This window comes from Erinaceus europaeus, chromosome 11 (assembly GCF_950295315.1).
Source record: "Erinaceus europaeus chromosome 11, mEriEur2.1, whole genome shotgun sequence".
Classification (NCBI taxonomy): Eukaryota; Metazoa; Chordata; class Mammalia; order Eulipotyphla; family Erinaceidae; genus Erinaceus; species Erinaceus europaeus.
In genome coordinates this window covers 71,243,751-71,260,116 of record NC_080172.1, presented here as the reverse complement: position 1 = coordinate 71,260,116, position 16,366 = coordinate 71,243,751, and the positions used below count along the sequence as shown (strand labels likewise).

Genomic DNA, 16,366 nt, shown 5'->3' with positions numbered 1-16,366 from the left:
TTGGTGTATTGCACTAAAGTAAAAGAATCTGGGGAGGAGGCAGGTCAGGTCCTGGAACATGAGGACCTAGAGGGGATTATATCGTTTTGTGGAAAACTGAGAAATGTTACACATATACAAACTACTGTATTTTACTGTTCACTGTAAACTATTAACCCTCCCAATAAAGAAATTAAAAAAAAAAAAGAAGTGAGAGAGTAGAGGAAAAATAACTTAGATTAAGATCACTGACCCTGAAAAAAGAGACTTCTGAAGGCGGAGCTACGAGCAGCAGATCACTTTCTCTCCTCTCCTCTCCTCTCCTCTCCTCTCCCAGATCAACTAGGAATACCAAAGGAGACCACCCGGACCAAAACAAGACAGGACTAGAATGACCACAGGAACCCAGTAAATCACCCTTGAGTACAAACACGCGTAGCTGGTGGCAGAGAGGAGAGAGGGGCCTAAGAAGAGATTAAGTGACTGCTAACAGTTCAACAGTTTATCAGTGGAGACACCACCTCCAGTCTGCTCCACAACAAGGGCACAGCTGAAGGGAGGAAAGGACTCCCCAGAGACTCACCAAGTGCAACTCTGAGTCTCCATTGCTACTACCCTCAGAATCTGGAGCAGCAACAGGGAGGGACACCAGAGGACAGAGATCTAACCGGGAAACTCAGGAGAAGACCTATACCTCGGTGGCATGGCTGAGGGGCTATGAAAGTCTCTTTGCATAACCACTGGATTATCTCTGCCACACCCTGCTTTATCTCTTGGTCAGGAGTCAGTGATTAAGCTAAGAAGCCTACTGGTAGTTTAAAAGCCCTCAGGCTCCCATAGCCTACAGGGAAGAAAAAAAAAAGAGGCTTTTACACCACTGAGCTCCAACTCAGGGATTGAAACAACTGTTAACTTCCACCACGGTAAACCCTTTAATTAAATTACTCAGACACAAATCAATCCAGGCAATAGTGATCAATAATTTGAAAAGTACTGATAAAGGGAACTCATAACATAATATATAAAATGGTTAAAACAACAAGAAAAAATATTGGAGACTCGAACCAGGACAAGAGTCCAGCTAAAAGTCCTCCAGAGGGTGAAGCACAAAACAACGAGTTCAACATCCAAACATTAGCTAAGGAAATAATAACAGGAGTGAGTAAAGAATTTGAAAAAATTGTAATCAGAAATGCAGGAACAACAAATGAGAATATGGAAGAAAATTCTAATTATCTCATGGTTATTAGAGAGCTGAAAGCTGAAATTGCTGAGCTAAGAAGGCAACTAGCTGAGCAAGCTAAAACAGTATCAGAGCAAGGCAACAAAATAGATGAACTCCAGAAAGCAGTAGAGGGCAGAGAGAATAGAATCTATGAAGCTGAAGACAGAATTAGCAAGATTGAGGATGAATTAGAGACAACTAGAAAAGAAGTAAGAGCTCTCAAAAAGAGATTAAGAGATGCTGAAAACAACAACAGAGTCCTATGGGATGACTTCAAAAGAAACAATATACGCATTATTGGCTTACCAGAGGAAGAAAGAGAAGGAGAGGAAGAAAGCATTCTCCAGGCCATAATAGCTGAAAATTTCTCTACTCTAGACAACACCAAAGACATAAAGATTCAAGAAGCCCAGAGGGTCCCAAACAGAATTAACCCAGACCTAAAGACACCAAGACATGTCATACTTAGAATGGAAAGGAATAATGATAAAGAAAGGATCCTCAAGGCTGCAAGAGAAAAACAAAGAGTCACCTACAAAGGAAAACCCATAAGATTAGCAGCAGACTTCTCCATACAAACACTACAGGCCAGAAGAGAATGGCAAGATATCTATCGAGTGCTCAATGAGAAAGGCTTTCAGCCAAGAATACTATATCCTGCTAGATTGTCATTCAGACTAGATGGAAGCATCAAAACCTTCTCAGACAAGCAACAGTTGAAGGAAGCAACCATCACCAAGCCTGCCCTGAAAGAAGTTCTGAAAGGTCTCCTATAAACAACCAGACCACCACAAATAGGACATATATCAAAACACTCTAAAACTCTACAAGAATGGCGTTAAAATATCTTCAATCTTTGATATCAATAAATGTCAATGGCCTGAATTTACCTATTAAAAGACACAGAGTAGGAAGATGGATCAGAAAACACAACCCAACAATATGTTGTCTACAGGAAACTCACCTAACTCAACAACACAAACACAGACTTAAAGTGAAAGGATGGAAAACTATCATACAAGCCAATGGCCCACAAAAAAGGGCAGGAATAGCTATTCTCATATCTGACATGATAGACTTTAAAATAGATAATATTTAAAAAGATAGGAATGGACACTACTTAATGCTCAGAGGATCAGTCAATCAAGAGAACTTAACAATTATTAATATCTATGCACCCAATGAGAAGCCATCTAAATACATCAAACTTCTACTGAAAGAGCTACAGCAATATATTAACAGTAACACAATCATAGTAGGGGACTTCAACACCCCACTATCTCAACTTGACAGATTATCCAGGAAGAAAATCAGTAAAGACATAAGGGAGCTAAATGAAGAGATAGATAAACTAGAACTATTGGACATTTTCAGAGTCATTCATCCCAAGAAACTGGAATATATATTTTACTCAAATCCACATGGATCATTCTTAAGGATAGACCATATGTTAGGCCACAAAGACAGCATCAGCCAATTCAAGAGCATTGAAATCATCCCAAGTATCTTCTCAGACCACAGTGGAATTAAACTAACACTTAACAATCAACAAAAGATTAGTAACAGTCCCAAAATGTGGAAGCTCAACAGTACACTTCTTAACTTCTGGGTCAAAAAGGAAATCAAAAAAGAAATCAAAATGTTTCGAGAGTTCAATGAAAATGAAGACACAAGCTATCAAAATATTTGGGACACAGCTAAAGCAGTCCTAAGAGGGAAGTTCATAGCTATACAAGCACACATTAGGAAACAAGAAAAGGCACAAATAAACAGCCTGATTGCACATCTCAAAGACCTAGAAGAAGAACAACAAAGGAATCCTAAAGCAACCAGAAGGACAGAAATCACTAAAGTTAGGGCAGAAATAAATAACATAGAGAATAGGAAAACCATACAAAAGATCAATGAAAGTAAATGTTGGTTCTTCGAAAGAGTAAACAAAATCGACAAGCCTTTAGCCAGACTCACAAAACAAAAAAGGGAGAAGACCCAAATAAATCGGATAGTAAATGAAAGAGGAGAAATCACAACAGACTCTGCAGAAATTCAACATATCATGCGAGGCTTCTATGAACAACTATATGCCACCAAGCTAGAGAACCTGGAAGAAATGAATGATTTCCTAGATACCTACCAACTTCCAAAACTAAGTAAAGAGGAAGTGGATAACATGAACAGGCCCATCACAGCTAATGAAATTGAAACAGTTATCAAAAATCTTCCCAAAAATAAAAGTCCTGGACCAGATGGTTTTACAAATGAATTCTACAAAACTTTCAAAGAAGAACTAATACCTCTACTTTTAAAAGTCTTCCAGAAGATTGAAGACACTGGAATACTCCCTGCCAGCTTCTATGAAGCCAACATCACCCTGATACCAAAAGCAGACAGGGACACAACCAAAAAAGAAAACTACAGACCAATATCTCTGATGAACATAGATGCGAAAATATTGAACAAAATTCTAGCCAACTGGATACAGCAGTATATCAAAAAGATTGTTCATCATGAACAAGTTGGGTTTATCCCAGGCATGCAAGGTTGGTTTATTATACGTAAATCAATCAACGTGATCCACCACATCAACAAAAGCAAGACCAAAAACCACATAGTCATATCAATAGATGCAGAGAAAGCCTTTGACAAAATACAACATCCCTTTATGATCAAAACACTACAAAAAATGGGAATAGATGGAAAATTTCTGAAGATAGTGGAGTCTATATATAGCAAACCTACAGCCAACAACATACTCAAGGGTGCAAAACTGGAAGCATTTCCCCTCAGATCAGCTACTAGACAGGGCTGCCCACTATCACCATTACTATTCAACATAGTGTTGGAAGTTCTTGCCATAGCAATCAGGCAGGAGCAAGGAATTAAAGGCATACAGATTGGAAGAGAAGAAGTCAAACTCTCCTTATTTGCAGATGACATGATAATATACATGGAAAAACCTAAGGAATCCAGCAAGAAGCTTTTGGAAATCATCAGGCAATACAGTAAGGTGTCAGGCTATAACATTCAAAAGTCAGTGGCATTCCTCTATGCAAACACTAAGTTAGAAGAAATTGAAATCCAGAAATCAGTTCCTTTTTCTATAGCAACAAAAATAATAAAATATCTAGGAGTAAACCTAACCAAAGAAGTGAAAGACTTGTATACTGAAAATTATGAGTCACTACTCAAAGAAATTGAAAAAGACACAAAGAAGTGGAAAGATATTCCATGTTCATGGGTTGGAAGAATTAACATCATCAAAATGAATATATTACCCAGAGCCATCTACAAATTTAATGCTATCCCCATCAAGATCCCAAGCACATTTTTTAGGAGAATAGAAAAAATGCTACAAATGTTTATCTGGAACCAGAAAAGACCTAGTATTGCCAAAACAATCTTGAGAAAAAAGAACAGAACCAGAGGCATCACACTCCCAGATCTCAAACTGTATTATAGGGCCATTGTCATCAAAACTGCTTGGTACTGGAACATGAACAGAGACACTGACCAGTGGAATAGAATTGAGAGCCCAGAAATGAGGCTCCACACCTATCGACATCTAATCTTTGACAAAGGTGCCCAGACTATTAAATGGGGAAAGCAGAGTCTCTTCAACAAATGGTGTTGGAAACAATGGGTTGAAACATGCAGAAGAATGAAACTGAATCACTGTATTTCACCAAATACAAAAGTAAATTCCAAGTGGATCAAGGACTTGGATGTTAGACCAGAAACTATCAGATACTTACAGGAAAATATTGGAAGGACTTTTTTCCGCATAAATTTTAAAGACATTTTCAATGAAACGAATCCAATTACAAAGAAGACTAAGGCAAGTATAAACCTATGGGACTACATCAAATTAAAAAGCTTCTTCACAGCAAAAGAACCCACTACCCAAACCAAGAGACCCCTCACAGAATGGGAGAAGATCTTTACATGCCATACATCAGATAAGAGTTTAATAACCAACATATATAAAGAGCTTGCCAGACTCAACAACAAGACAACAAATAACCCCATCCAAAAATGGGGGGAGGACTTGGACAGAATATTCACCACAGAAGAGATCCAAAAGGCCGAGAAACACATGAAAACATGCTCCAAGTCTCTGATTGTCAGAGAAATGCAAATCAAGACAACAATGAGATATCACTTCACTCCTGTGAGAATGTCATACATCAGAAAAGGTAACAGCAGCAAATGCTGGGGAGGGTGTGGGGTCAAAGGAACCCTCCTGCACTGCTGGTGGGAATGTCAATTGGTCCAACCTCTGTAGAGAACAGTCTGGAGAACTCTCAGAAGGCTAGAAGTGGACCTACCCTATGACCCTGCAATTCCCCTCCTGGGAATATATCCTAAGGAACCCAACACATCCATCCAAAAAGATCTGTGTACACATATGTTCTTGGCAGCACGATTTGTAATAGCCAAAACCTGGAAGCAACCCAGGTGTCCAACAGCAGATGAGTGGCTGAGCAAATTGTGGTATATATACACAATGGAATACTACTCAGCTGTAAAAAATGGTGACTTCACCATTTTCAGCCGATCTTGGATGGACCTTGAAAAAATCATGTTGAGTGAAATAAGTCAGAAACAGAAGGATGAATATGGGATGATCTCACTCTCAGGCCAAAGTTGAAAAACAAGATTAGAAAAGAAAACACAAGTCAAACCTGAAATGGAATTGGAGTATTACACCAAAGTAAAAGACTCTGGGGTGGGTGGGAGGGTGGGGAGAATACAGGTCCATGAAAGATGATGAATGATATAGTGGGGGTTGTATTGTTAAATGGGAATCTGGGGAATGTTATGCATGTACAAACTATTGTATTTACTGTTGAATGTAAAACATTAATTCCCCAATAAAGAAATAAATTATTTAAAAAAAAAAAAAGATCACTGATCCTTATAGAGTAGGACATTAGAGTTACATCATACCTAAAAAAAAAAAAAAAAAGATGATGGTGATGATTTGGCTATATGCCTACTCCCAAACATTTAAGAACCAGTGGGAGTAGCCTAGATTACATCTTTGTAGAGTCTAGGACTTTTTTTATTCTTTTTTAAAATTACTTTTATTTATTGGATAGAGACAGAAATCTAGAGGGAAAGGGGAGATAGAGAGGGAGAGACAGAGAGATACTTACAGCCCTACTTCACCACTTGCAAATCTTTCCTCCTACAGGTGGGGACCATGGGCTCAAACCCAGTTCCTTATGCACTGTAACCTGTGCACTCAACCAGGTGTGCCACCACCCGGCCCCAAGTCTAGGACTTTTTACTATGATCCTTTTGGCTATTATTTTTTTCCATATACAAATTTAGGTCACTCTGGTGAATAGTATGTTTCCAGGTTTAGGAAGCAAAAGTACTTTCTTCTAAGGGATGGGAATATTTCTTCTTCATCTATTTCTTCTCTTCCAGATAAGGAAACACCCTGAACATGGTCTCAGAAACACAAATGCCAGACCCCATGAGCCTTATTGAGAACATTGAAGGGAAATTGCTGGTTAATCAAGAAGCTTTAAAGATCTTGTCAACCATCACCCAGCCTGTTGATGTGGTGGCCATCGTGGGTCTCTACCGCACAGGCAAATCCTACCTGATGAACAAACTAGCAGGGAAGGACAAGGGTGAGTGATCCGTTTGTGCATCCACACAAACAATGCTGAGTAGGATGAGATGAAGAGAGCAAGTTACAGACGAGGAGAAATATTGAAAGCTAATATTTGGTGGGGCCAAAAAGATAGGTCACTCATCATAAAAGGTCTTTCTAGGTTCAAATCCTGGCCCCACACAGAATGTGTTATGACACTATAGGATGCTCCAGTGCTGTGGTATCTCTCTCTATCTCTTTGTCTCTCTGTTTCTCCTGTTGTTTCTATCTTATTGAAAATGCAACCTAAATCAGATCACACACACATACACACACGGCTCTAATTGTAAATATATATATATATATATATATACAAAGAATAAAAGCTAGTGTTTGGACCACAACTAGCTAATCATTTTCCAGGAGAAAAGGGGCAGAAGTCTGTCCCTAATATTCTCTCTCTCTCTCTCTATCGTATTTCACTAGTACAAGCATAATATTTTCCAATATGAGGACTAAGATTGGTAACATGATAGTCTTGAAAAAAAAAGCATCACAACTTGATATTGTTACTTTCTTATTCTATTTTTAATGAGTGTTCCTGAGGAAATACCATAAATCAGTATTTCCAATCTCTACTGTCTATACTTTCTGTCATCTCTTTATCTTACATTCCTTACTTATCAGGATGTATTATAATATATTTTGACTGGATATTAGAGCCGAGCTCAATTAACAAAAATACCTCAGCTTGAAGATCTTTACCTTTCCTCTCCCCTTTGCAGGTTTCTCTGTTGGATCTACTGTGCGTTCTCACACCAAGGGTATTTGGATGTGGTGCATGCCTCATCCCAACAAGCCAAATCACACCTTAGTTCTGCTTGACACAGAGGGACTGGGAGATGTAGAGAAGGTAAGGAACCAGGATTCCCTTTTAATTAACCTCCTAATTTCTGAACATTCTTTACACCTGGAAATCCCTTTGTACGCCACCTTTACTAGAGTACTAATGGCAGGTCTACTCAAAGTTCGTAGATTTCTAACAATCATTTTTGTTACTTTTGTTTAACACTTATTGGTCAGGCACCTATTCCTAATGAGTGTTCCACAGGAAATGTCATAATGCGGATTTAAATTTGTTCTGACTTCTAGGGTGACAAGGAAAATGATACACAGATCTTTGCACTGGCCATACTACTGAGTAGCACCTTTGTATATAATACTATGAACAAGATTGACCAGAGATCTATTGACTTATTGCAGTATCCTTTTTGGCCTAGGATGGCACCAAAACCAGAGAGAACTTCTCTATTCATGTAGCTGTTTAAGAGTTGTTGTGACTCAGGCCAGGTAGTGGCACATTTCAGTAGAGCACATATGTAACCAAGCAGGAGGGACCTGGGTTCAAGCCCCCAGGTCCCACCTGCCTGGGGGAGCTTCATGAACTGTGGGCAGTGTTGCAGGTGTGCGCGCTCTCTCTCCCACTTCACCCACTCACATACACATATACCTATTTCTGTCTCTATTAGAAAAAAATACCACTGGCTGTAATAGAGTTCTCATTGCAGGCACCAAAACCTAGTGAAAGCCCTAGTAGGGAAAAGAAAGAAAGAAAGAAAGAAAGAAAGAAAGAAAGAAAGAAAGAAAGAAAGAAGGAAAAGGAAAGGAAAATAAAAGGAAGGAAAAGGAAAAGAAAAAGCTCTTGTAACTCCAACACATTAATTGAAGTGTGATTGTTACAGAAAAAGAGAGGCAGAACACCTGAGGCTGTCAGCAGGAAGTGAGTTTACTTCTGGTCCTTGACCAAAGGCAGATTTTCAATTTTATACGTTTTGTGGTTCTTTAAAATTATATGATTACTGGAGTCAGGGAGTAGCTCAGCGGGTTAAGCACAGGTGGCACAAAGCACAAGGACCGGTATAAGGATCCCAGTTCAAGCCCCCGGCTGCCCACATGCAGGGGCATTGCTTCACAAGCGGTGAAGCAGGTCTGCAGGTGTGTCTGTCTTTTTCTCCCCCTCTCTGTCTTCCCCTCCTCTCTCCATTTCTCTCCTTCCTATCCAACAATGATGACAATAAGAACTACAACAATAAAACAATAAGGGCAACAAAAAGGGAATAAATAAATAAATAAATATTTTTAAATTATGTGATTACACATATGGCAAGTACATGGCATGTCACACCTTGATTGGCATCCACACACAGGGTTTCTTGCTAACTGGAGAGAGCAAAAGAGAAAGAAATGGGCAAAGGGGGACAAAGGGGGAGAAACCCCCTAAATTCTAAATTCTCTGAGCAGGAAAGATATATATTTTACTTTCAGTTTTTGCAAGAGCAATTTTTCCAGTATCAGCCTGTCACAATCCTCAGTTTTCCAAAACCATCCAACTATAGACAACCCTTAAGGTATAAGGAAAAAGTCCTTAAATATACTGATTAAAAAAATGGTTACAACTCTAAAGGAATCTAAAAATATAAGAATGCATAGAATTAAGTGTAATCCTATTTCTACTAGTTTTCCTCAATTGTACCTCAGCTATGTGACAGAACTGTCAGATCTGCTCAGGACAGTATCCTCACCTGAACATGATAAGGTTGAAGATGCCACATCTTTCTATCCAGACTTAGTGTGGACGCTGAGAGATTTTTTCCTAAACTTAGAAGTAGATGGAAAACCTATTACAGCAGATGAATACCTGAAGAATTCAGTCATGCCAAAAGAAGGTAACAGGGACTTAAGTTATAGAAAGTAACACAAAAAAGTTACCTCTTGTATACTAATGATAAATTTCTAGATAACATTTATTTACCTTAAGTACTAATATTTACTCACCTAAGCAACAACTAAATAAATAATGAATACCACTAATCTAAAATGAACTAATTGTTTCAATATTAAATTGCACTACCTCCTCTGCTATATATCATCTCAGCAACTTGCTCTTTTCCTTTTCCATAACTGGTTACCTTTTAACTTTTTGTTTAAAATTTGGGATGATGTTTTGAAATGAATGACTTCAAGTGAAAGGTGCATTCACCAATAGGAAATAGACTTAAAGGAATGACAATACTGTGCTAGATACATCCTGGTTTTTTTTTTCTTCCCTAGATATGGATCAAAGACTTCACAATTTCAATTTGCCTCGTCTGTGTATACAGAAATTTTTTCCAAACAAGAAATGTTTTATTTTTGACTCTCCAAGTCACAGGAAAAATCTTTCCCGACTTGAGACACTGCATAATAATGATCTGAATCCTGAATTTGTGCAACAAATAACAGATTTCTGTTCCTATATTTTCTGCAATTCCAAAACTAAAACTCTTCCAAAAGGCATTATAGTAAATGGGCCCGGTAAGCACATCATTTAGGATTTTTTTTACTTTATACATGAAGTAGGCTTACTGTTACTAGTTTCTACTTCCACTGTCAGTTGAAAATGTGTTGCATTATGAATGCATTGAGTTATGCAGTGAGTTATGAACAAGAAAGCCATGTGTACTAGATTTATTAAATTCCAGTAGGTGTCAAAATATTTCACTTGGGGTTTTTACTAATACCTCCAAGTGTGATATAAGTTAAGAAAAATGTAAAGTTAAAATAGTTGCATGTATTAGTGGTCTATTGTTGAATCAGCTTCACTTCACCTGAATTTATTCATAGCGTTTGCTCTCCCATTACTGGATAGAAATTATGTGTCACTGCTTTTTAGGCACAAAAGGAGGAAGACTCTTATAGACTTTTTAAAAATGGAACTTATTAGATACAAATGCTAAACAAATAGAAATCCAGATTTTCTAGAACCAAAAGAAAACACTAAGCAGACATCTTGTTTTTTCCCAAAGTTTGTATGTCTCAGAACAAATGTAAAATATTCTTACTCTAGAGGGAACTGAGTAAAAGAAATATCAAGAATACAGGAAACACAGAAGAAAAAAAATGTTCCAATAACAAGTAAAAGCAGCATTATCTAATTTGCTAACTTTATGCTGTAACAATATATAACACACGTACCAGATATACATGCTCAAGTAGAAGAGGGAATTCTGAAGGGAATAGAAACCAAGGCAGACTGAAAGAAAGGGGAGATTAAAAAGACAAAAGGTCTGAATCAATTTAATTAAATTAATATGCATAGTTTTATATAACCACCTCTACATTTCCCAAGAAAAAAATGATCACGTAGATACTGAGTTTTCATCTTTGAATGCTTCTTTCTTCCAATGAAATAAATACTTGGTTTCTTAGTCACAATTTCCTAAAGAAATTTATTTAGGCTAGAACACTAAGCAGAATGTTTAAAATTTTCAGACAAAGAATTGTTAAATTAACATTCTCAGAATTACCCAGTTTAGCATGTGCAGTCTTTCTCATCAAATCATACAAAAATTTCTTCTGTCTATGAAGATCTAGAAAAATTGGTGCTGACCTATGTTGATGCCATCAACCATGGGGATCTGCCCTGCACAGAAAACTCAGTCTTGGTTTTGGCCCAAATCAAAAATACCGAAGCAGTGCAAAAGGCTATTGCCCACTATGATCATCAGATGAAAGAGAAGGTACAGTTGCCCACAGAAACCCTCGAGGAGCTGCTGGACCTGCACAGAGTCAGTGAGAGAGAGGCCACTGAAGTCTTCATGAAGATCTCTTTTAGGGATGAGGACCAGACTTACCAGAAAGAATTAGAGGTAATTGTTACTGTATTTTTGCTTTAGTTCATTTGTTTTACAGGAATTAAAAGGGCAAAGGATTGCAATGATAGACAAAATGGGGGGTTTAATTAACAAAAATTATCTCAATAGATTGGAAAATAATGACTATTGCTTATGTTACAAAGCTAGCTGCTGGGGCTCAGTGGTGGTACACCCAGTTGAGTGCAAACAGTGCAATGTGAAAGGACATGGGTTCAAGTTCCCAGTGCCCACCTATATGTGGGAAGCTTTACAAACGGTAAAACAGGACTGCAGAGGTCTATATATATATCTCTTCCACTGTATCTCCCAAGTTCCCTCTCAATTTATCTTTGTCTTATCAAATTAAAAAGAGAAAACGTCCTTGGGGATCAGTAGATTCATTGTGCAGGCACCTAGCCCCAGCAATAATTCTTGTGGCAAAAAAAAAAAATCGTATATAATAATATTCACTGCTATCCTAAAAACAAACAATCCTGTGTCCTATAAGTTCTGAAACATTCACACTCTTACCTAGCCACATTACACCCTTGAACTGATTTTCTAAGAGGAATTTTCTTTTAAAAACTGCATTTGTAAGTATAACTTTCTTTTGTTAATAAAGCATACTGTTGTCTGGAGGGGAAAAAAAGACTCAATTGAGCAAAAAAAAAGAACACAGATATGCATATAGCATTGGACACTTTGGTCTGAAAAAAGATTATGTCTCCAGGTTTAAAAACATAACTTAGATCATTTTAGTCAGTTTTCCATTTGACTTCCTTATAGGTAACCCCAGGCCCAATATAATATAGAAAATAATAATGGTTATGAAATAGTTGGCTGCATTTAAAATTAGAGTATGAGATGAGATGGACACTTGTGATCTAAAGAACACATCCAAGTGAGATATGTCATGTAAAAGTGATTTCAAGAAACCTCAAGCACACAAGAAAAATCACACTCTCCATAGTTCATCATACTTAGTACTTAGTCCTTTAGTGCCAAGTTCTCATAGCCTTCTAGAGAGCAGTAAAACTACAATGTCTCCTTCTGAGTATTGTTTCTAGAAATCTGGAAGTACTAATATATTTTCCATGCATCTTTGTTCCTTTGAAGATGTTGTTAGAAGCAAAACAGAATGACTTTTGTAAACAGAACTTGAAAGCATCAAGAGATCATTGTTCAGCTTTACTTCAGAAAATCTTTGATCCTCTGGAAGATGATGTGAAGCAGGGTATTTATGCAAAACCAGGAGGGCATAAACTCTTCATTCAAAAGAGAGAAGAGCTGAAGGCAAAGTACTATCAGGAGCCCAAGAAGGGAATGAAGGTATCATGAAAAATGTTGAAGGGCCTTCTTTGAAAAATCACTATAGAACTATTTAGATTCTAAAGATAGCTATGGTTTTTAATTAATCAGCATTCATCGCAGCAAAGAAATATTAGAGGGGGTATTATATAAGACAGAATACCAATAATTCATTTTAAGTTAAGGAAAAATGATAATTCCTTGGCTTACATAAACTAAAAGTAAAACTTTAAATGTCTTTGTAAGTATAGTTGTGTTAAAGAGTTGAAATAGCATCATCAATTGCTTTACTTCTTTTTTTTCCAAACCCACCTCAATCTTCTGATCTGTTTTAATCACTCTTGACTTTATTCTTAGATGACTCTCTCCACATCCTCATGGGAGCAAAGATGATAACTCGAAACATAATGAGTCCTTTCTACCTTTGGATTCAGTGGCCAGACAGCATCTTTTCCATTATCTATAACAGTCTTTAAAACACTCAAGTTGAATTATTTTTCCATCTGTATCTAAATACTCTGTAACTAGTGACCTTGGGCACCCAGAGCTAGTATCCACCATTATAACAGAGACTTGATTGATAGTTCTACCAAGTATAGACTGACCACTTCTGAGGAAGAAAAGGTAGTAGGAAGAAAAGGAAATATTGGTGTTTCCAACCCTTCCCATCACTATTTTCTACTTTTAACTACATTTTTTTTGAGTTTCCTAGGCTGAGGAAACTCTGCAGGAATATTTACAGTCCAAGGAGTCCATGAGTAATGCTGTTTTACAGACAGACCTGACCCTTACAGCCAAGGAAAAGGAGATGGAAGGTAAGAATAAAATGTAAAGAAATGCATCTAGGGACCAGGCAGTGGAGCACCTGGTCAAGCACTCACATTACAGTGCACAGGGACCCAGGTTCAAACCCCTGGTCCCCACTTGTAGATTTAATCTGTAGATTACTTCACAAGTGATAAAGCAGGGCTGCAAGTTTCTCTCTGTCTCTTTCCCTCTTTCTATTTCCCCCCTCTCAATTTCTGTCTGTACCCAACAGTAAATAAATAAAATTTTAAAAACAAATAATAAAGGGAGTCGGGTGGTAGCACAGTGGGTTAAGCACAGGTGGTGCAAAGTGCAAGGACCAGCATAAGGATCAGGGTTCGAGCCCCCAGGTCCCCATCTTCAGGGGCACCGCTTCACAAATGGTGAAGCAGGTCTGCAGGTTTCTATCTTTCTCTCCCCCTCTCTGTCTTCCCCTCCTTTCTCCATTTCTCCCTGTCCTATCCAACAGCGACAACATCAACTACAACAATAATAAATACAACAATAAAACAACAAAGGCAACAAAAGGGAATTAATAAATAAATATTTTAAAAAATAAATAATAAAATGTGAAAAAATAAATGCATCAATAACTGTCTACACATCTTAAGTTAATTTGGTCTAGTTCCCCTGAGACTATTAACCTAGAACAGAAATGCAAAAAGATGATTCTTAGCTCTTCTGGCTGTGTCTGAGTAAGGCATGTATTCTCAGCTACAGTATGTTTACCTGAAAGGAAAAAATGGCCCCAGAGAATGCTTTGTTTGCAGTAATAGTAATAAGAAAGAAGAGTGGGAGACAGAAAGGGGACATATTTTAATTTAAGAAGGTGGTGGTGCACCCAACTGGGTGCACAGTTTACCTTGCTCAAGGGCCTGGGTTGGAGTTCCCTACAGGGGTGATGCTTCACCAATAGTTAAGCAGGTCTGTGGGTATCTCTCTTTCTCTATCCCTCTATATCTCCCCCTCTCCTCTCAATTTCTCTGTCCTATCAAGTAAAATATAAAGAGGGAGAGGAAAAAAATGCCACCAGGGGCAGTGAATTCATAGTGCCAGCACCTAGCCCCAACAATAAAACCAGTGGTGATAGATAAATAAATAGATAATAGATGATAGATAGATAGATAGATGATAGATATAGATAGATTCAGGAGGACTTGTCATTTTCTTTATTTTTATTTTTTGTAATTTCTTTATTAGGGAATTAATGGTTTACAGTCAATAGTAAAGTAAAATACAATAGTTTATGCATATGTAACATTCCTCAGTTTTCCACGTAGCAATTCAATCCCCACTAGGGTCTCCTCTGCTATCATGTTCCAGGACCTGAACCCTCCCTCCACCCCCAGAGTCTTACTTTGGTGCAATACACCAAATCCAGTCCAAGCTCTGCTTTGTGTTTTCCCTTCTGATCTTATTTTTCAACTTCTGTCTAATGGGATGTCTGTGATATCATCTCATATTCTTCCTTCTCTTTCTGGCTTGATCTTGCTTAACATGATTCTTTCAGGACTTGTCATTTTCTTCTTTCTCAGCGGAACATCAGCGAGCACTGGCTGCACAGGCTGAAGCACAAAGGTTGCAAGAAATTCAAAGGCAGAACCAATTAATGATGGAGGAGAGGGAAAGACGTCATTTGGAACAAGTGAGGCAAATGGAGATAGAGAGACAAAGACAAATAGCAGAAGCAAATAGGGCTATGGAACGTCGACTTCAGGTATTTATCAAATATTTCCTCTCAGAGTGCTAGTAATATTTCCCTTCTCTGTCTTCATAAGAGCATGAATCAGTGGCCAAGGAGAAGAGGCAGCATAACATTTTAGCTCAAGACAATGAGTCTGTAGTCAGACTGACTGGACAAGAATCCTAGCTCCTCTTCTTATTAATTATATGATTTCAACAAATTATCTATCTCCTTTCTGCCTTAGTTTCCACTTGTGAAGGTGGAGATAGTAGCAACACCATCACCAAACTTATGAGGTTGTTTTAATGACTCAGTGAGGCTATACTTGTATTTAGACTGTTAACTGGCACAGACTGGGAATTATAATTTGCTAAATAAAATACAAAACATTTCTAACCCATATTATAATTTTTATCTTGTTAATTGCTCCAAAAAGTTCTTTCTGAAGTCAAAAATAACCTTATTAAACTATATTACCCTTCTTCTTTTTTTTTTTTTTGAAGCGATCCCCTTGCAGGTGAGTAGCTGGGCCTGGGCTCAAACCGGGATCCTTTCACTGGTCCTTACGTTCCGTACCATGTGCATTTAACCCGCTGTGCTACTGCCTGGCCCTCATATTCTAGGTTTTTTTGTGTGTGGGGGGGGAGAGGATTAATGTTTTACATTTGGCAGTAATTACAATAGTTTGTACATGCATAACACTTCTCAGTTTTCCACATAACAATGCTTCTTCTTTTTTAATTAGTGAATCAATAATGACTAACAAGATTGTAAGATAGCAGGGGTACAGTTCCATACAGTTCCAACCACCAGAGTTCCATGTTCTGTCCCCTCCATTGGAAGCTTCCCTATTCTTTTTTTTCCCCAATCATAATATTGACATGACTTTATGTTAAACTCTATAATCTTGTTTTTCACTCTTTAGCAAGAGGCTGAAGCACATCAAAGAAGAATAGAGGAGGAAATGAGAAAACTAGTACAAACACGTCAACAACTTCAGGCTAATATCCCATCAAATGATCCATGCATTATACTCTAAAGAGGTAAGCATCAGAAATTCCTTTTCTTATTCACATTCACTGGAG

The 16,366-nt window shown here is 37.8% G+C and overlaps 1 protein-coding gene across 2 annotated transcripts in view; it reads left to right on the top strand.

Moving 5' to 3' along the window:
- LOC103114942 (guanylate-binding protein 5) overlaps window positions 1-16,366 on the top strand; it is a 31,917-nt gene that overhangs the window by 12,453 nt on the left and 3,098 nt on the right. Inside the window, exons 2-11 of one of the 2 annotated variants that reach the window (XM_060202020.1) lie at window positions 6,638-6,846; window positions 7,595-7,722; window positions 7,962-8,071; window positions 9,348-9,535; window positions 9,921-10,163; window positions 11,217-11,497; window positions 12,599-12,811; window positions 13,503-13,605; window positions 15,133-15,314; window positions 16,207-16,324. In XM_060202020.1, the coding sequence (XP_060058003.1) occupies window positions 6,657-6,846; window positions 7,595-7,722; window positions 7,962-8,071; window positions 9,348-9,535; window positions 9,921-10,163; window positions 11,217-11,497; window positions 12,599-12,811; window positions 13,503-13,605; window positions 15,133-15,314; window positions 16,207-16,320 (1,752 nt within the window). In that variant the 5' untranslated portion in view covers window positions 6,638-6,656 and the 3' untranslated portion in view covers window positions 16,321-16,324. The remainder of the gene's footprint in view (window positions 1-6,637; window positions 6,847-7,594; window positions 7,723-7,961; window positions 8,072-9,347; window positions 9,536-9,920; window positions 10,164-11,216; window positions 11,498-12,598; window positions 12,812-13,502; window positions 13,606-15,132; window positions 15,315-16,206; window positions 16,325-16,366) is intronic. The other variant, XR_009552606.1, reaches the window with a different exon arrangement.